Raw genomic sequence first — 20,828 nt, forward strand, 5'->3', positions numbered from 1 at the left:
CTCAGCATAATTTCAAGGCCATTATTTTTTAGTATCACATAGTCTTGGGGATTCTGACAAGAAGTAATATGGTTGGACTCATTAGAGAAATGGAAAGTCAGTTTTGATTTTATTACCTCAGGTGGAGAAGTCACTCCAGCGAATACAGAATGGCCAACGGAATTCCATGTACACCTCCCAGCACAGTGTAGAGAACAAAGTGGGTGGTGTGCCAGGTTGGCAGTCACTTCTCACCGCTGTAGGATTCAGGCTCGATCCACCGGCCAGTGGACTTCCAGCAGCTGTCTTCTTTCCAGTATCAGACCCTGGAGATCGGCTTCAGCAGTGCAGCACTACGCTCCAGTCACTTCTAGGTAAAGATGGCACTCTCCATTGGGGTTTCACCTGATGTATTAACATGTCCTTTCTCTTTTAGGACAAATCCTGCTGTGCATTTCCAGAATTTTCTGTTTCCATTTCAGATTTCCAGCATTTGTGGATACTTTTAAATTTCACTACGTAACTTGAAAAATGAAGAACAACAATTTTACAATTTGACTTGACAGACATGGTATATTTTCAAATCAGTCTAAATAGTTTAAGTTGCATAGCATTCATAACATTAAACAGTGCACGTTTAAAGGAACAGTGTTCCCATTAAACACTCCAAGGTCAGTTACAGTGTAGGTTAGATGCAGGGAAAAGCTTCCTTTACACTTCCACATCAAGCAGTCTCAGGTCATGTATAGCACAGATAAGATGCTATTGCAGTAATGTGTTATGCCCAACCCCAGTCGAGCACTCCTCCAGCCCCCTTGTTACAATTCTGTTTGCAACACTAACTATCCTTGTGATGCGGATTATGACTAATTTTGGATAGTTTTGTGCTGCTTATGTATAGTAACTAACAACTGAATTGGAATTACCCCCAAATTCATTTCATCTTAAAAATGGGAGATTTCCATCTGTCGGATTGTGCTGAATTTGAATCCCAATGCAATGGATCCAAAAACAGTAGGAGTTACCTCGCAGTGGGTTGCCAACTTGTGCTGTAATGGCTGTCACATGAAATGTGGACAGAACTGAACAATCTCTTCTGCCTTGCTTTTAATAGCAGAAAATTTATTTCTCAGTTGTAGCAGATATGAGTGATGTAACTGCATTGACTCAATTAGCAATGTCCCATCATGCAGTTTTTACACCAGTGCTTTTAAAGGGCAATAGCATACTGTGCCAATTAGGACCATCCTCCTTTGAGACACCTACAGCAGGACATCAAATTCTTTAGTACCAAAGAGAGTGACATTGCCCAAATTGTGCTATTGTGAAAATTAGTCTATTTTTCTGTCACCACCATAACCTCCTTACTTCCCTTTTTATAACAAGCTGCAGCTCTTTAAGTGTGATGCAGGCCAAGCTTTCTGGCCAAACTATTCCTGTGCCAATAGCCTATTCAGATAGGGAGGTGAGCTACCATTGCAAAATTCAGTAAGACCCTTAGCCATGCCATGGGTGTGAGGAGCCCCAAATTCTGTCAGCATCGCAAAGTTGTCCCTGAGTGTGTTGTCCTTCCTTTTTCCACCAATTTTGTCTCTTCCCTCCAACTTTTCTGAACACCTTGACTGCTTGGTAGGATGTTGTTCTACAGGTACACCCTCTGGTACCTTACCCAAGCACATATTCTTTAATTTTGAGGGCAGTCAGTAAATGTTGGCAGGGTATTAAGCCCTTCCCCATTGTTAAACAGGTGAACTTGATCCTGTCATCACCCAATGTCCACATATGTATATTTTCTAGCAGGTATTTCTTTATAGATAGCTGGAACAGGCTCATTTTCTTTCCTTCCCTTGTGCAAGTGTGCTAGGAATGCTCCGCAAATACAGTTGAAATCAAGCTAACTTAGCACAGACCAATGATTAAAGCTGGGACCCTTCTAGTCTATATACCTTAACTTCTGTACTGGTTTACTAAGCTGACCCATCAGAGGAGATTATGTGCTCGAATTTTAGTGGCTGATAGTAAGGTGCTCATAGCCGACAGATAACTTGACCAATATAGAAATAACATTGGCGTTTGTATTACTGTATCTGAATCAAATCAAAAAGAAAACACATTGTTAAGGTCTGGGGGAGTTTGCAATTGTGGAACAGCAGGCAGTGTAAAGGGATCTGGAGTCTCACTGCGGAGAATGGCTTGCAGTTGTGGCTGATCTAGTATATTGCATCTCCCAAAGTACTCTTTGATAGAATTACTTAATTTTAATTATCTTCTTTGGGCCTCCTTATCTCGAGAGACAATGGATACGCGCCTGGAGGTGGTCAGTGGTTTGTGAAGCAGCGCCTGGAGTGGCTATAAAGGCCAATTCTAGAGTGACAGGCTTTTCCACAGGTGCTGCAGAGAAATTTGTTTGTCGGGGCTGTTGCACAGTTGGCTCTCCCCTTGCGCCTCTGTCTTTTTTCCTGCCAACTACGAAGTCTCTTCGACTCGCCACATTTTAGCTCCGTCTTTATGGCTGCCCGCCAGCTCTGGCGAACGCTGGCAACTGACTCCCACGACTTGTGATCAATGTCACAGGATTTCATGTCGCGTTTGCAGACGTCTTTAAAGCGGAGACATGGACGGCCGGTGGGTCTGATACCAGTGGCGAGCTCGCTGTACAATGTGTCTTTGGGGATCCTGCCATCTTCCATGCAGCTCACATGGCCAAGCCATCTCAAGCGCCGCTGACTCAGTAGTGTGTACAAGCTGGGGATGTTGGCCGCCTCGAGGACTTCTGTGTTGGAGATACGGTCCTGCCACCTGATGCCAAGTATTCTCCGGAGGCAGCGAAGATGGAATGAATTGAGACGTCGCTCTTGGCTGACATACGTTGTCCAGGCCTCGCTGCCATAGAGCAAGGTAGTGAGGACACAGGCCTGATACACTCGGACTTTTGTGTTCCGTGTCAGTGCGCCATTTTCCCACACTCTCTTGGCCAGTCTGGACATAGCAGTGGAAGCCTTTCCCATGCGCTTGTTGATTTCTGCATCTAGAGACAGATTACTGGTGATAGTTGAGCCTAGGTAGGTGAACTCTTGAACCACTTCCAGAGCGTGGTCGCCAATATTGATGGATGGAGCATTTCTGACATCCTGCCCCATGATGTTAGTTTTCTTGAGGCTGACGGTTAGGCCAAATTCATTGCAGGCAGCCGCAAACCTGTCGATGAGACTCTGCAGGCACTCTTCAGTGTGAGATTTTAATTATAATATATTAAAATAAATCCCTTCCTTTGTGATTGTTGCTGGAGTCATTATGCTCCCAGTGGTATCATAACATTTATAAATGCATTGAACTGTTTCATACTGCGACATTCCTAACAGTCGCTTCCCTTCATTACATTTGCTTTTTAAAAATATTTTAATTTAAAAAGAAATATATTATATATATAATGCAGCTTTAAATTTGCATCAGTGGAGAATTCCTTAGAGGTCACAGTATAAGTAAAAATGAGGCGTATGTGGAGATTTCAGTCAATAATGCAGAACACAACATTATGAGTGCCTTTTGGAGAATATCTGCAAAATTTTATTGCTGTTAATATATTGCTTCCCCCCCCCCACCCCACACACATACACACACACACACACACGCACATATATTACTGTTAAAGGAATCATCCGTTTTAACCTTCTTGTACCCCAAAACTTCTTGAAAGAAATAAAGCCTTGTTTAGCCAGCTGTTGTATGTTTAGAAGTATGCCTCCTCCCTGCTGTGTGCTGTCAGTGTAACAGGACTAACAGTTATTGAGAAAGCTGGAGATCAATCTATCGCTCTTATAGCCAAATGAGACTGGAAGACTGAACTATCTCAGCCACACCCCAAGGAAGAAAGAAAGTAAACTGATGTAACAAAAAGATGGATGATAAAGCAAGTGTGCTGTTCTTAGATATGGTGCTGTTTAATATATCAGAATTATTTTTAGTATATTTATATATTCTTCTTCTTTGGCCTCCTTGTCTCAGGAGACAATGGGTAAGCGCCTGGAGGTGGTCAGTGGTTTGTGGGGCAGTGCCTGGAGTGGCTATAAAGGCCAATACTAGAGTGACAGACTCTTCCACAGGTGCTGCAGAAAAAATTGGTTGTCGGGGCTGTTACACAGTTGGCTCTCCCCTTGCGCTTCTGTCTTTTTTCCTGCCAACTGCTAAGTCTCTTCAACTCGCCATACTTTAGCCCCGTCTTTATGGCTGCCCGCCAGCTCTGGCGATCGCTGGCAACTGACTCCCACGACTTGTGATCAATGTTACAGGACTTCTTGTCGTGTTTGCAGACGTCTTTATACATTACAGTGCTTTTATTTCAGCTTGTCTTATATTCATCACCACATTATCGATTATTATTATAATTCTGTGTATTGCTGTTTCTATATTGCCCTTTTTAATCATATTTGTAAATAGTGTTGCATTCATGTATGTTGCCATGTTTATATATGTTGTCAGGCTTATTTATTTCATTGTGCTTATGCATGTTGTATTTACATATGTTACTGTTGCATTTGTCGCATTCTACCACATTTATATGTTGCTGGAGCTCTGTAGAGTTTAAGTTTAATAAATTATAACTTTTCTTCTTTAAACCTAAGAAAGCCTGTTTGTGCTGGTTTCTTTGCCTGATAATTGGAAAATGGTGAACAAGGATTCACCAAGGGGGAGCTAAAACACAGTGTGTTTAAAATTAAACACCGTTACGGTAAGACCAGGTGAAGGCTGAGCGGGACCCCTTTCTCACCTGGTAGTAAACTGTATTTATGTACTTATTGCTCTGTTTCTAATGTCAGCTGTTTATCCTATCATGTTTGTTTATATATACGTGTATCATTATTTCTGGATGCTTCCATATTTATATCTTCCATGTTCCTATGAATTGTTGTTTTATGTGTTTTGCCATGTTCCTGTGCTAATGTATGTGTTGCCATGTTTCCAAATGCTGCTATTTGTCACTGTTGATGCATTCTGCTGTATTTCTGTAAGTTGCTATATTTAAATATGTCACTATGTTTCTACATCTTTCTCAAACATATTTTGCTCTGTTACGACATGCCACAGTGTTTCTATACACTGCTGTATTGTAATAAGTTTAATGTATAGTGCGTATTTCCTGAAAGTATAATACTTGCTTCCTGTAAATCTTTCTCTGTCATTCTCTCCTGTCAACATTCTTCTGTTACACTTTTCTGACACACTTAAAATTATTGGCCGGAAGCGGGCTGGGTGGCAGACGCTGTTTTACATGGCTCAGGCAATTAATTGCTTGAGGTCATGGCTTCCAGCCCTCTAAGACAGGATGTTAGGACTTCAAAAGCTGTTGGCCAGTCAGAGGGCTGGCAGCTCTTCAGTCCCAGCAATGCCACCAGGAGTGATTGCCTCTCCTAACGTGTAAGACATTGACTGTATAATGCTCACCAATGTCAAGAGCACAGCCTTCCTCACTACCACATAGATTGACTCTCAGAATTTCTATGCAATATCTCTTACATTTACTACTTTATCTTTAGCAAACAATCCTTCCATTTCAAACAGCACTTGAAATATACCACCATAATACTACATTCTCCATTATATCATAAAGCTCTGAATTCCGTATCAACCAACACACACTCCAACTTCTGATAAGGAATGCCATGAAAGATTGCAAATAGCAGATCAGAATACAGAGATGCTAAACTTTTGTACAGATGCAAAATAATTTTCAAATGTTATTGACTTTTTGGTTGAAGTCTGAAACTAATGAGCACACTTCAATGTTTACTGTTCCTGAACAATTAAGTTATGAATGGGCTGAGGCCCTGGTTAGTTACCAAATAGACTTTATGGCCTTACAAGGGCACAGCTGCACCTTAGCAGAATAATATATTGTACATTACATGGTATAACATTCCTGTCTTTTTAAAACAACACATCATATTTTGAGCATATGTTACAATTTGCATATCATACTTTTTTATATAGGTGGCCATACTTCCATTATATGCTGATATATTTATAAATAATGCCATATTTATATATGTCATACACGACTATATATTTTCATTACTTGTGTGTGTAAACATATATGCCTATATAAGTCACTGTGCTTAAAGATTGCATTTATATATGTCGGCCATCTATAAACACAGTGACAGCTGGATATATATTAGTAAATCTCCTGTGGTGCTGCTCATGGTAAGTCAGCGACAATGTTGTTTTTAAGGACAGGAACATTATACCATGTAAAACGCAATGTATTATTCTGCTGTTAAAGTGTAGTCATGTGTCCCTTTAAGGATATAATGTCAAATGAATATTAGTTTAACACAGAATGAGTTCATTTGAATGTTAATTGCTCCTCAAGACTGGAGATTGGAACCCTGGTTTTGTTTGAAGGACAGTCAATTAAAAGCCTGAAGACATGTGACTCTGATATTTTTGTTCCTGGAGAGTTTTGTTTCTGTACACTGCAAATGAATGCCTTAATGTGACATAAAATGTTGTGACATATGAAACATGAGGTACATGAAGTACTTGCATACACAAAGTTTGAATGTTATAATGTTATATAATTGTGTGTTTATATGTGTACCTGTGTCTGTATGTATTTTGGCATTTATATTTGTTATTGTTTATATATGTCCCTGTGTTTACAGAAACCATTGTCTTTATGCAATGTATGTCACTGTATTTATATAGAATTTACAGGTAACACTTTTTTTTGTGTTAAAGGATTGCCCCATACTGCGCTACAGGCTCTCTGCAAACTTATCACAGCTTCAGAGACGGGAGAACAGCTTATTAATCGGGTGAGGACAAACTTTGACCTCTAGATTTTGCTCTTCAGCACAGAAAGTAGGTTGTGATGCTGCCCTTCATGTCATATCATTTCAACTCTCCAGGACACAGTGATGTGCTTTGAATTTGGACTTGTGGTATAGATTCTAATTATTTCCTTCTAATTAAATGCACAACATAATTAATAAGCTTTTTGGGAAGGGGCTGAAATGACAGAGATTAAATGGCGATTAGTTTGATTTATTTTCATTCTGAGAACAAATGTATTTTGCCAGAGCTTGACCTTTGATAAAATGTGTAATATATTTGTTGTCGAATAGTAAAGCAAGTAAAAATTAGAATATGATGGACATGGTGAAAAAGTTCAAGGGCTGATGAGTAACTTGGTAACTGTGATATTAGAATGCTGAATACCACCTGGGAGACTTGAGTTCAATTCCCAGTCTCAATAGCTATTGACACTCAGACCTTGCCAAAGGAAGAGGTGGGATTGTGCCACCAACCACAGCTTGATCTGATACTGGCATTATAGGGGATGGGAGGGGAGATTGTTGCTTAAAATAGTAATGGGACACCAGAACAATATGGGATAACCAAGAAATAACATTGATAACAATTGTGGTCAGTTTAAAAAAAAAATTACTCCCATGACTGAGGAGTATGTAATGTATTGGAGAAGAAGAACACAGGGAAACTAAGGAAAGATTTTTTTTGAGGTGAGGGCAAAATGGAAGAGTTCGCATGGAGCCTGGGCAAAGAGCCATGAGCTCCTGACCTCTGAACAATGTAACATTCCCCCCAAGAGGAGCAGATAGTCTGTTACAACAGAATCACTAACCAGGTAAACTGTTGAATCAATCATGTAATCTGCAGATCCTGTTTAATAGTGCACGGCCCATTATCTCAGATACTCAGACTGAGCTGGTCTCTATCGTCTACCATGAGATTGTGGATCACGTTTTTAATTTACTTAAATCTTGTACTTGATTTCACAGCCAAAGCAAAATAGCAGCAAACAGAAAAAAATTGACTCCAAATTTGCCAAAATTAACTATAAAAAGTTGCTTTTTAACATATATAAATGAAAATATATTTTTGTCTTTTTTTATTATTTCCTGCCCATTCCTTCCATTTACGCAGTAACAAATACATAATTTAAATAAATTATAACCAATTCAAAAGTCATAGGGACTGACGCCTCATTTCGCTGTCCCCTCCCAAGAGTTGTTGTTATCTGTAAAAGTTAATTGCAAGACACTTGATAAGGGTGGAAAATAGTCATATGCATATAATCCACCAGCTCCAGTGGGAATGCACAACAATGGCCAAATTGAACTGTTTCAGTTAAGTTTTAGGAGTGGGCTTTTCCTTACATTTTCTGGATGGGTCTGCTAGCAAACCACACAAATGCAGCAATATTGAACTTTTAAAGAGCTAAGTTAGTGACATTACCCCTTTTAGAGATCTGGATGAGTAATACTACCCCTTTAAGGAGCAGTATGTAATGAAACGATTCTAAAGGTGAGAGGTATTCTTGAACATTTTGCACTCTGATTAATCAAGTTCAAAAGATCTTGTTGAAACAGAAAGCCTGTAAACATCTTGTCTGCTGCAGAATCCCAAGGGACAAATGGTGACGTTAGTGTTACGATCAGGTGAGAAAGGTACCTAGGGGTCCCTCTCAGCCTTCATCTGGTCTTACCGTAACAGGGTTTAATTTTAGACACACTGTTTTTAGCTCCCCCTTGGTGAATCCTTGTTCACCGCTTTCCAATTATAAGGCAAAGAAACCTGCATAAATAGGCTTTCTTAGGTTTAAAGAAGAAAAGTTGAAATTTATTAAACTTAAACTCTAATTCGGATAATGCCTACGGATACACAACGCGCCCCATGTTAGTATGAATATGCGATACACACTTGCAAATAGAGACAGCAAAGAGCAAAAGGAAAATAAGTGGAAAGGTTTGAGGCAATATCTGAAAAGTTGTTGTTACGGTTCTTCGAGCTCACTGTAGAGTCCTTGAGTGTAGGTAGATCTTCCTTTTCGTTGAGGCCCAGTATTCTTAAACCTTGTTTGCTGTAGGAGACTTTTCTCTCTTCAGTGGATTCAGAAGCTTGTGAGACAGAAATGGGAGCAGACAGACGAGATCTTCTCAGTCCAGGAGCAAACAGCTTTCTGCCCAAACTGTTTGCATAAATTTAAAAAACTCAGGTTTCCCAGCAGGTTAGTCATGGGACTGACTGGTTTGACCATGTCCGTTTGTGTATTCAGCTATCTTAGCAGTCAACCTGGAATGCAAGTTCCCCCACCTTCAATGTCTGGTGATCAAAAGTCCATTGTGGGTTGAATGTGTCAGGGAATGGCTGCTTTGTCCTTCCAAACACTGTCTGTTAATATGCAAATGTCTTTTCCAGCCACGGCTGATCTGTTTAACAAGTCCTTTCTTCACTCCAGTAACAGTTTAGAATCAATGTTCATGACAAAATTAATGTGCCTCATTCTTGGCAGGTGGGGGCCTAGCATGACATTAGTTTAAATGTTTTTCTGTAACTGACTGGCAACAGCAGATATTTCTCAAATTCTGATTTAATCTCTTAAACAATTTGCAGCAGTTAAGTCCATATTCAATAATGTGTTTAATGAAATTGAAGCTCAAAAGATCCAGTACATACTTTATATGAGTGAAAGTATTCCATTTTTGGGATTTAATCTCTGGACAAGTAACCCAGGTTGCAGAGCAGGGCACCAGGGAGATGAAAAATTAGATAAGGTCCTTCCCCCTGATTGCTACCAGTGAGACCTGAAGGAAAGAGTGCAACTAGGTACTTCAGGTGAGGGCAGTATCAAGTTGAGCGTCAGCAACGTCCACCAAGTGCTGACTCCCTGCCATTACTTTCTATCTAAACTCACACCCTTGGAGAAGGGTATCGAAGGATGAGAGAAAAAAGTTTGAGGGAGAATAGAGTTGTGTACATCTATGGACCAACCCTTCAAGGCCATGAGCGAAGAAGAACTTCCCTTTTAGAAAGCCAGTTATAGTATAAAACACCTTAAAAGGACATTTTCTAATGAAGAGGTTCTAAAGATGAGAGGAGATCCTGAATGCTTTAAATTTGTCAAGTTTTCTAATCTCTCAGAAGCGGAAAGCCTTATAAACACTATCTGCTGCAGAATCCTGAAGAATTGGCTATCAACAAAACAACAGCAATGCTGAAGCATCTTCAGCAAAAATTAAAAATATAACTCAATAAATTATCTCATTTTAAAACCTTAAAACCTTTCTAACCTTTATAGCACAGTTGATAAGAGTGTGCAGATTTTATGTCACTCAACAAAGATTGCACAGTCAACTCATCTGGGATGTTTGTAAATTATATGTGTCTCACATAAAGTAGACTTGACAATGTCTAACCCTTAGTACAATGCCCTCTATTTCTTCATTCAAAATTTTGATTCATGCTAAATTGGTTTCAATATTTTCAGCTACTTTTCTGGAATATCTTCCTTCTTGGTACTTCATCCTAGCGGCTATATTTCAAGCATGATGGGAAATACTGGCAGGCTGCTTTAACTGGCCCTTTCCTGTTCTCCGAATCCACACATGTACATTTCCAACATTATTTGATAGTGATTAGTACTAGAATAATTTTTTGTCAGTTCTGAATTGCTTCAGTGAGCTATGAACTCTTTATAGATTCTTATAAGGAGTAGAAAGACTGTAATGCTCCTTGAATAATGGGGCTACAGGGGCACTGGGATAAGCTACTAGATGGAGTACAAGATTGTATCACAACCATGCCCTGGTGAACTTCAATAGTGCACCCAGGCAACCAAATTCTGTCCCACATTAGTTTCTGATCTCAGTGACCTTGCTGCAGGAGATTTCCTTTGAACATAGGTGATGTGGAGGTGGGCACAAACTGTCATGCATACTGAGAGAAAGGATCCTGAAGAGAATAAAAAGTTGAAATTACACAGTAAAGCAAATGGAGAAACTCAATTTAAGATTCAAAAGATTAACTAAATACTAGCAAATATGTGGTTGTGAGAATTAAACATGGAAATTATGCTGTGTAATATTGTTTGAACACTTAAGTTTTCATAAAGCAATTTGATATAATATATTAACAGGTTAATATCCTCATGAAAATGGTGGAAAAAAGAATCTGTTACAAATGTAATAAACATTCATAGGCTAATATCTCTCAACATAATTTACAGGCTTTGGTTTAATGATCTATGACAGTTCCAACAGTGTTGAAGTGCTGCTGCCTGTAATTAATGCACTAAATTAGTAGAGACACCTAGTGATAGCTAAAAGCTCCTGCATTCCTTCAACTATACAGATTTAGATTTTTTTAATAGCTTTCTGCCCTCTTCCATATCTTTTTGTTAAGTGGAGGTGGTGAGATATTCCAACATACTGTGCCAGAGTGAGGTCACATACACGTTTTTGTCATGAATCACCAAATGGAGACCAAGAGTACTCCCACAGGGAGTGAGGGGAGATCAGGTACAAGTCACCCCATGTCACATTCACACATCAAGCAGCTGACTATTGTGTAGCATATGGTGGAGCTGGAACAGGTCTGCAAGCTGCTTCATGGCTAGGGATAAAATAAAGAAATTTACTTCCCAAAAAATAATAAAACCATAGAAAACCCCCCTCCTAAAAATCTCAACCGTCTGCTTCCCTTTACTATCTCTTTTATGCAGCTGGCTTCATTACTCTCAATCAACCTAATTAAACAAATGTGTGTTTGATGCAAGTAAACGGTGTTGTGCCAGATTCCTCCTGCTTGGTACTCTTTCTGTGTATATTTATTTAAGCTTTACTGTTTGGTGACTGCTGTTTCAATTTACTGCACTTTGTATATCACCTATGCATGAATCTAAAGCTTGTTGTTTTTCTTTCTCCTAATCTCCTCTTTGAAGGCTGTAAAAAATATGGTTGGAATGGTAAGTGCATCAAACTGGATTGATCTAGTTAAAACATTGGATGTTGCAGTGAACTATGTTAGCTCTTTGATCAGTAGAGATTTCTTCCTGATAGTCTTGTTTTTGCATTGCTCCCTTCGAAATCAACATTCTTTATGCTGCTCAAATGTATTGCAGAGACCTCTGATCAGTAATGGATCTTTGTTTTCCATTTTTTTCGCTCTTCTCTCTCCTGCCACCGTTTTTAGTTACATTTATCCCTATCATTTTAAGTATTGTTATCCCAGGCTCAGTTTCAGTCAGTGAGATGACAAACAACATCTCTCTGGCCCTTCACAATGACTTTGTAACTGGTTACTAAGTGGTATATAAGAGCACATTCTACCCCTCCATGCCATTTGGGAAACACTGTTCTACTTCCAGTTACTGCATTCCTCAGCCATTCCTCAATAGCCCAGCTTGGTAGTAAATATCAGGCACTAGCTGACACTCTACAATTCCATGGTCCACAGAACTGGTGTCCCAGTGAAACAAACCCCTGAGCCCCACTCTGTGCGCTGACTTCTCTAGTTCTTCCTTCAGTGAAACACATTTCTCTGAAATAAATGTAGAAAATGCTAGAAATATGTTGGCAGCATCTGTGGAGAGAGAAACAATGTTAATGTTTCAGGTCTGAGACCTTTCATCAGAACACATTTCTCTGTTGGGGGAAAAAATAAAATGCTGGAAATGCATAGGTAATCTGTCAGCAGAGGAGATAAGTTAATGTTTCAGGTATATACTCTTTACCAATTCTGAAGAAGGATCTGAAACATTAACCCTCTTTTTTCTTTTTACAGGTTCTGGTGGACCTGTTCTGTATTTCTAGTAATGTCTATGTTTTTTTGACTCTACCTTATGCTATGTCTGCTTGATGCAGTTCTCAGAGTGAAATAAATAGTTTTTAAATCTTAAATTAACAGGCATTGCTTTTGTACTAGTTCTACCCAAGCAGTTTATTCAACACAGTAAGGATTAATGAACTTAGGATTCCACTTCCCCACAGCTTGTTTATAACATCAGAACTTGATGGGCTCTGCATCCCCAATTGTATGCAACAACAAGGTACATGAGTAAACTAGTTTATGGAGGAGAGAAGTGCTTTCTGTGAGTTACGATATTTTTCCCTTTTCTGTGTTCTCTGTGTCTCCCTGTGGCACATACCATATGTTGGCTAATGGATCAGGCAATGATGTGCTCCCTGACTCCTCCCAGCATCACTCTTGAGGTGGTTGCTTAATGATGCATGAGATTCTGCCTCTCTAGCTGTATGAGGGCAATTGATTAGCACCATGATAACATTTCTAGGTAATAAACTAGTATCACAGCACTGTATACATACAACAAAGTGTGTGTGGATATAGTTCAACCTCAGAACTGAAACTCATTTAGTAATTCATTTCAAGAGATTGTTTAAATGAGTATATCTGAAATAGGAAATAAACGGCAGAGGTTTTAATAAAACCATACAATCCTGTAGTGAGGATTTGTGAGGTTTGGAGTACTGAATTATACTATAAAAGCCAGTCTTTTAAAATGTGTTATCTTTATATTCTCTGTATTTTGTTTATGACTGAGAAATCAGTTCCCAACTGCTATAAATTTTAGTACCTCTCAATCAACTGGACAGTCCTGAACAATAATTCTGAAGTGTGATCAGGCAGGTTAACTAAGCTGTCTGCACAAGGCAGATTTGAAGAACCCAAGGGGCGGAATTTCACTTTTGTCGGACGGGAGTTGTCCACCGACTGAAAAGTCTGTGGCAATCCCACCTCCACCTAACCTGGGGATCCAGACCGATTTTCTGGTCCCCAGGCCCTTAATTGGTCTGAGGTGGGACTTCCACCTCATTGAGGCAGGAAGTCCTGCCTAATGGAGCTGCCAGCCAATCAGCAGGCTGGCAGCTCTTAGTTCCATCAGCGCCACCGGGAGTGATGGCCACTGCTGGAACTGCAACCCAGCATCAACAAGAAGAGGGAGGACGCCCCGGAAAAAAGTAAGTTTTTGTGGCCTTACCGGAGGTGATCAGTCAGTGCCCGGTGAGGTAAGGGTGGTTGTTTGGGGGGGGACAGGGGGCATGTTGGGCGTTGGGGGTAGTTGGTGCATCGGGGTGGACTTCTGTTGGGCACAGGGTGCCTGATCATGAGGCCCCCCCCCCAGGCTGTCAGAAAGCCGCCTGCTTTTGTCAGACAGTTTTTTTCAGTCCTGGGCTGCCTGACCGGGCAAGGGTAAACTCCTCGTGGCTGCGGGTAGAAGCACTTAAGTGGCTGTTAACTTATGGGTCTTGATTTGCCTGGGGCGAGTGGGCTGGTTTTCACCACGGCTGCCCTGTGTAAAATGGCAGCGGAGGTGGGAGCAGGTCAGGATTGGCCCCCCCAAGCCTTCCACTCCATTTTACACCCCCCCCCCACCCCACCAAAACCAACCTGCGCTTTGGGGGAGCATAAATGTCCGGCCCGTATCTCAAGATTTTTGGCACCCGCCAGGGCCAGGATCAGAGTCGGGCAGGTGATAAAAATAGCCTCACCGGTGGGTGTACCGGTTCCCCGACTCCATCCCGCCTCTAGGCCATTTTTGCGGGATAAAGTCAGGGAACTGGCACACCGGCCAGGATCAAGGTGGCAGCAGGGCTACCCACCCACACAAGGCGAGTAGCTGATCAGACTTTTTTTTCCCAAAATACATTTAATTCATAAAAATCTGTAAAAAAAAAAAAAAAAAAAAAAAATTACAAAACAGTTCAAAACAGCACCAAGTTGACAATACAAAGAGTGCAAAGGAGATCAGTTTCCTTCAATACAGGCGTGAGTTGCCTTACAACCCTTCCATTTTATTTTACATGCCATGTACATTTTGCAGCAAACCTATATTTTCTGGATACAGTCCGAAGGGTTTCCCATGGGTCCAGCCCCTCAGTTCACCTTGGTGGGGGGACCTTACATAGTGGTCTTTCCCCATTGAGCCTTTGCGGTGGCTGCCCCAAGCATTAGTGTGTCCCTCAGCACGTAGTCCTGGACCTTGGAATGTGCCAGTCTGTAACACTCGGTCGTGGACAACTCTTTGCGCTGGAAGGCCAGCAAGTTTTGGGCAGGCCAAAGAGCGTCTTTCACCAAATTGATGGTCCTCCAGCAGCAGTTGACGTTTGCTCGGTGTGCGTCCCTGGGACCATCCCATAGAGCACAGACTCCTGTCTGCCCTGGAGTTGGTGATTCACACTGACCAGACCTGCACTGTACCCAGCAAGACAATCTCTGATAGTCTTGTGCTACTCAGGGATACGATCGCCTATGTACGGGACAAGAGGGTGGACACCTGCCTCATCAGCCTGGACCAAGAGAAGGCTTTTGACAGGATATCGCACACCTACATGATAGACGTGCTTTCCAAAATGGGGTTTGGGGAGGGAATCTGCAATTGGATCAAACTGCTCGACACAAACATTAGTAGCGCAGTCTCAATCAATGGGTGGGAATCAGAAAGTTTCCCGATCCAATCTGGAGTCAGACAGGGCTGTCCTCTCTCCCCTGTCTTGTTTGTTTGCTGTATTGAACCCTTTGCTGAGTCTATTAGGAAGGATGTGGGCATTAGAGGGGTGACAATCCCAGGCAGTGGAGGCACTCAGGTTAAAACCTCCCTGTACATGGACGACGTCGCCGTCTTCTGCTCCGATCCGCTGTCCGTTCGCAGACTGATGAGCATCTGCGACCAGTTCGAACTGGCCTCGGGAGCCAAAGTTAACCACGGCAAGAGCAAGGCCATGTTCTTTGGGAACTGGGCTGACTGATCCTTTGTCCCCTTCACCGTCAGGTCAGACTACCTGAAGGTGCTGGGGATATGGTTCGAAAGAGCCGGGGTGTGCACCAAAACCTGGAGGGAGTGAGTAGTCAGGGTACATCATACGCTGAGCATGTGGGAGCAGTGATCTATCTCCATTGTGGGTAAGAACTTGGTCATCAGGTGCGAGGTGCTCACGTTGTTGCTGTATGTGGCGCAGGTCTAGCCCATACCCCATTCCTGCGCCGTGGTGGTCACCCGAGCCATTTTCCGCTTCATCTGGGGATCCAAAATGGACCGGATCTGGAGGGACACGATGTTCAAACCTCTGGATAAGGGTGGGAAAAATGTACCCAACGTCGCCCTCATCCTGATGACCATTTTCGGATGTGGCTGCATCAAGCTGTGCGTAGAGCCCCAGTACGCAAACACCAAGTGTCACTAAATGCTGAGGTTCTATCTGTCCCCGGTGTTGTGAAGGATGGGCCTGGTTACATTGCCGCGGAACGCTCCATCCATTTGGACTGTGTCGTACCACCGATCCTTCGTGGGAAAGTTTCTGCGGAAAAACACCTTTGACCACCAATCCATCAGGCAGTAGTCTGTACGGAATGTCCTCAAGGCCCTACGGGAAAAGGAGATGGTGGATCCTGTCGAATGGTTCCCCAAGCAGACTGCCAAAGTCATTTGGCAGAATGCCTCATCACCAGAACTTTCAAACAAGCACCAAGATGTAGCTTGGCTGGTGGTGAGAAGGGCCCTCCCCGTTAGATCCTTCCTGCACGCCCGAAGTCTCACCCTCTCCGCACAATGCCCTCGAGGTGGCTGTGGTGGGGAAGAGACGGTTGCCCACCTCCTTCTGGAATGTGTCTTTGCAAAGCAGGTTTGGAAAGAGATGCAGTGGTGTTTGTCGAGGTTCATCCCAAGCAGCTCTGTAACACAGGAGTAGCCGATCAGACTCATTAAGAGCCACGTAAGGCCATTGAAATGAGGCTGCCTGGAACTTTCCAGTCAGCCTTCAGGTTCCTGCAGGCATTGGGGGCCTGTTTAGGTGCCTGCGGGCGCTCCAGGTAGGCCTAAAGGCCCTTCCTGCCTGCCTTGGTGCCAGAGCAGCCACAGGCTGCCCTGTAGAGGTGTTCCACCCCCACAGTGGTGGCCTGGCTGCAAGATCCCATCTCTGTTTTTCACCCCTGGAGGGAAAATTCAGCCCAGTTTTGATGTCACTTAAAACAACTGCCCTGCAATTCTCTTCTCATGAACACACTCAGTCATTGGAGCCCTCTTTCACTAACACCTTTTTCTCTCACACAGGCACACAAACTTCATTCTTCCTTCTCTCACTATCAATTTTTCAGTTATCTGCCTCTCACTAACTTCACCTGTATCTCACTCTATCTTGCCCCTTTCTCATTCATTTATTTCCTTTATGCTTTTTTTTGCTGTCTCTTTTTTTCTGTTTTTTACTGTCTCATTCAACAGCTTGCCACTTTCACATCATCGCATCATACTCTGTCATCCCTTTATTGTCACCTACTGCTGTGCTTTCTTATCCTTGTTCTTACCCCTCTCTGAAGCATTTTATAAGTTTACCCCTGACAGTAGGCTGGCAATGCCTGTCAGTATTACTACCAGTAGAGGGAGCCCACGTATAATAAAGCTGAGAGTTGAGAGAGCATATTAATTTCTTCTTCCTTCTGATGAGCAATCTGCCTATTTCAGGCAAGTCACAAATATAAATGAGCAGAGCCATAACCAGTGAAGCCCTCAGGAATCGAGCCTGTATTTAATTTTTACAGAAGTTTGCAATTCCAGGAGCTCAAATCCTATTGTCATCAAAACCTTTAGAAAAATGACAATCTCATCCCATAAATTTGTGCGTGTTACCTATCTCGAGTGATGCCTTCACTGTCTTACAGATGAGGATATTTTTATGTGATCCTTTCTGATAGAGACTAAGGAATTACTTATTTCCCTTGCACCCCACCCCTGCTATATTTATGTTCCATTTTATAGTTCTGTTTGTTAAACTGCACATATTTTCAAGCTGGGAGATCTATTTTCTATACCATTCCCTTCAGCTGCACTGAACATGATGGCATTTACATTAATCCCCCTGAAATACTCGGACAATTGTACCTTTCTCCATAAAACAGCTGAAATGAATGAAATCATGATCGTGTGTGTTTATTTTTACTTCTCCCCCCGCCCCCCCCCCCCAAATGTTTCTCCTCCTCCACTGCTGAGGGAGGGCATTAACTCCTTACTGGGGTACAGTTCTATAGATGCCTTGCCCAAGTGATGATTCTTTGTCTGAGTCTAGAAAGTGAGTACTGACAGACTATTAGGGTTATCATAGAGGACCCCAATCCTACATCCAGTAACCTTGCACATAAACCTCCCAGGAAAAGTCACTGGATAATGATTAGAAGCAGAAAGTAAGTTGTGGAGAGGACATAAGCAGGCTACAAAAGAATATAGATAGATTAAGTGAGTGGCCAAAGATCTGGCAAATGGAGTATAATGTGGGAAAATGTGAAATTGTCCATTTTGGCAGCAAGAATAAAAAAGAAGCATATTATCTAAATGGTGAGAGGATGCAGAGGGATTGGGGTGGCCTGGTGCATGAATCACAAAAGGTTAGTATGCAGGTTCAGCAAGTAATTAGGAAAGCTAATAGAATGTTATCACTTATTGCAAGGGGAATTGAATACAAAAGTAGGGAGGTTATGCTTCAGCTATACACGGCATTGGTGTGACCACATCTGGAGTACTGTGTACAGTTATGGTCTCCTTATTTAAGGAAGGATGTAAATGTGTTGGAAGCAATTCAGAGAAAGTTTACTAGACTAATACCTGGAATGGGTGGATTGTCTTATGAGGAAAGGTTGGATAGGCTAGGCTTGGATTGCTGGAGTTTGAAGAGTAAGAGGCGGCTTGATTGAAACATATAAGATCCTGAGGGGTCTTGACAGGGTCGATGTGGAAAGGATGTTTCCTGTTGTGGGAGAATCTAGAACTAGGGGTCACTGTTTAAAAATAAGGGGTCACTCATTTAAGACAGAGATGAGCAGAAAATCTTTCTCTCAGAGGGTTGTGAGTCTTTGGAACTCTCTTCCTCAAAAGGCAGTGGAAGCAGAGTCTTTAAATATTTTTAAGGCAGAGATGGATAGATTCTTGATAAGCAAGGGGGTGAATGGTTATTGGGGGTAGATGGGAATTTGGAGTTGAGGTTACAATCCTATCAGCCATGATCTTGTTGAATGGCAGAGCAGGCTCGAGGGGCATAGTGGCCTACTCCTGCTCCAAATTTGTATGTTCGTATGTAAATCCTGATTTGATATTTCCCTCTTGGTCCATAAGCACAGAGGCTAATTTTAGAACCTCTAACTGCTACCAGAATGAACGGAAGTGAACCACCAGGTCTATACGAATCAGTCATACTCAGTGCTTTTACCCTATAAGATTGGGAAGGCAACTTTTAGTTTTTAAAATTAGGAAATTACTGTGTGTTTCTTACTCTGATGGTCATCTAAGATAGTGTTGCTGATTGACAAAGGCTCCGTCAGCTCCAAAAATGTAGGTGCTGAAGGCCTAATTGGGAGACCATGCTCATAGTAACAGCCCTTTCCACATTAGCAATATTAAAATGGCAGAGGTTTTGTCTTTGGCAAACACATCATCCATGAATTGGGCCACATGTCCCAATGGGCAGAATAGATTCCATAGAACTAATGGCCAAGAGTAAATAGCAACCCAGCATCCCCAAAATACTATAGCTCCGTCTCCATGCAAACTCTTATCTTCAGCATTGGTTATCACCTGCTTTCACTGGATAATTGAGATTTTGACTGAACATAGTAGAAAGTGTGAACAGTATCTAAATCACATGTCAAAATAGTAAAAGCAGTCTAGTTTGGCATTCATGTTTGCTACCAGATATTACTGACAGATTATATATATTCAAAACATGCTAAAGACGGCTAGAAGCAGAACAGTTTTGGAAAACTTTGTTGCTGTTATGTAACAGTCCAAAGGCAGTACTGTCTGAGTAAGGTGATATTAAACAATGAACACCTACTGTGTTTTACCATCTGATGCTCTGGTTTCCGCCAGGTCTCTGATTACCGTAGTACATCTGCTGTCAACCGAGCCTGCACATGCTCTTGAGTATGATGCAATCAAGGGCATCAGGGCTGTGGCCTGTTATGTAACACAGAGCAAATACAGAAGGTATATGCTCAACATTTTGAGGGTCTGGCAAGAAATGCAATTTAATGCTAGAGTTACACCATGACATATGAAAATACTTCTCAATTTGGGTTATGTAACAGCATAATTAGATCTCTAGGCAGTTTTTGACATCTTGCTTGACCATCTTCCCTTTATACACCAGGAGTGTATTTGGATATGGGTGGAGATGAGTGGTACCAGTCACATGCTCTGCCCAGTGTTCAGTTCCATTGACTTCAATAGAATTGAATACCAGGCAAGTCCTATAATGGTTGCCAAATGCAATTCCACCTGATATGCAAAAAGATCTATAATCCACTGATCAATAACTGAGTGCTCCTTTATATGCTGTTTCAGTGGCTCTAGGGCAACAGTCATGTCAGGTTTTACTGGCGGGTCAGTGACTTCTCCAATTATTAGTTAAGTGACATCAGGTCCTAATTGTGCCATAGGACCCCAGTTTAAATCTATTCCTGAAGCCCCCCACCTCCCTTTGATGAATGTCTGTCCTAAAAACAACATAGTTAAAATGGTGGCAGGCTGGAGCGTGGCAGGAATGCAGCGGGTGGTACATGACCCCATTTTAATCACATGCCTGCCCCATTCCCACTAGGTGAGTCGGCTTTGAAGATTCTAAAATCAAGTCAGTAAAACTGTGTTCCAGTTTTCATACTTGGTTAGAGGTTGGTCTGGAGCATGCTGCAGCTAATTCCATTTAGAACCAAGCTGGAGTTTTCATAAACAAAAGTTCAATAAACAACTTAATAAAAATAATCATTAGGTTCAAAACCAGTGGAACAAGGATGAGGTAAGGAGAAAATTGGGTAAGTCACAAAATAAAAAATCACTTGAATGGCATTAGATCCCTTCCCATTCTTTATCCACTGGCTTGGGATCTACCAAATGGGTATTTGGTGGTAAAAGGGATGATCATCAGATCAGGGATTGAAGTGCTACTGAAACAAAGTGAGTGATGAGGAGGGCATCTGCCTCTACACAGTAATTCAATACTTTCTACTATATTTTAATGGAGAGTCAAAAGTTTGTTCTTGCTGCCCTTTGG

At 41.8% G+C, this 20,828-nt stretch overlaps 1 protein-coding gene across 4 annotated transcripts in view; it reads left to right on the plus strand.

Moving 5' to 3' along the window:
* ttc28 (tetratricopeptide repeat domain 28) overlaps nt 1-20,828 on the plus strand; it is an 825,016-nt gene that overhangs the window by 780,675 nt on the left and 23,513 nt on the right. For all 4 annotated transcript variants that reach the window (XR_010977250.1, XR_010977251.1, XR_010977252.1 and 1 more), the window contains 2 exons: nt 122-353; nt 6,718-6,794. Coding sequence is in view for 1 of the 4 variants with exons in the window: in XM_068054870.1 (XP_067910971.1) it covers nt 122-353; nt 6,718-6,794 (309 nt within the window). In the remaining 3 variants the exon portion in view is untranslated. The remainder of the gene's footprint in view (nt 1-121; nt 354-6,717; nt 6,795-20,828) is intronic.

This window comes from Heterodontus francisci, chromosome 23 (assembly GCF_036365525.1).
Source record: "Heterodontus francisci isolate sHetFra1 chromosome 23, sHetFra1.hap1, whole genome shotgun sequence".
In the NCBI taxonomy this organism is placed as follows: Eukaryota; Metazoa; Chordata; class Chondrichthyes; order Heterodontiformes; family Heterodontidae; genus Heterodontus; species Heterodontus francisci.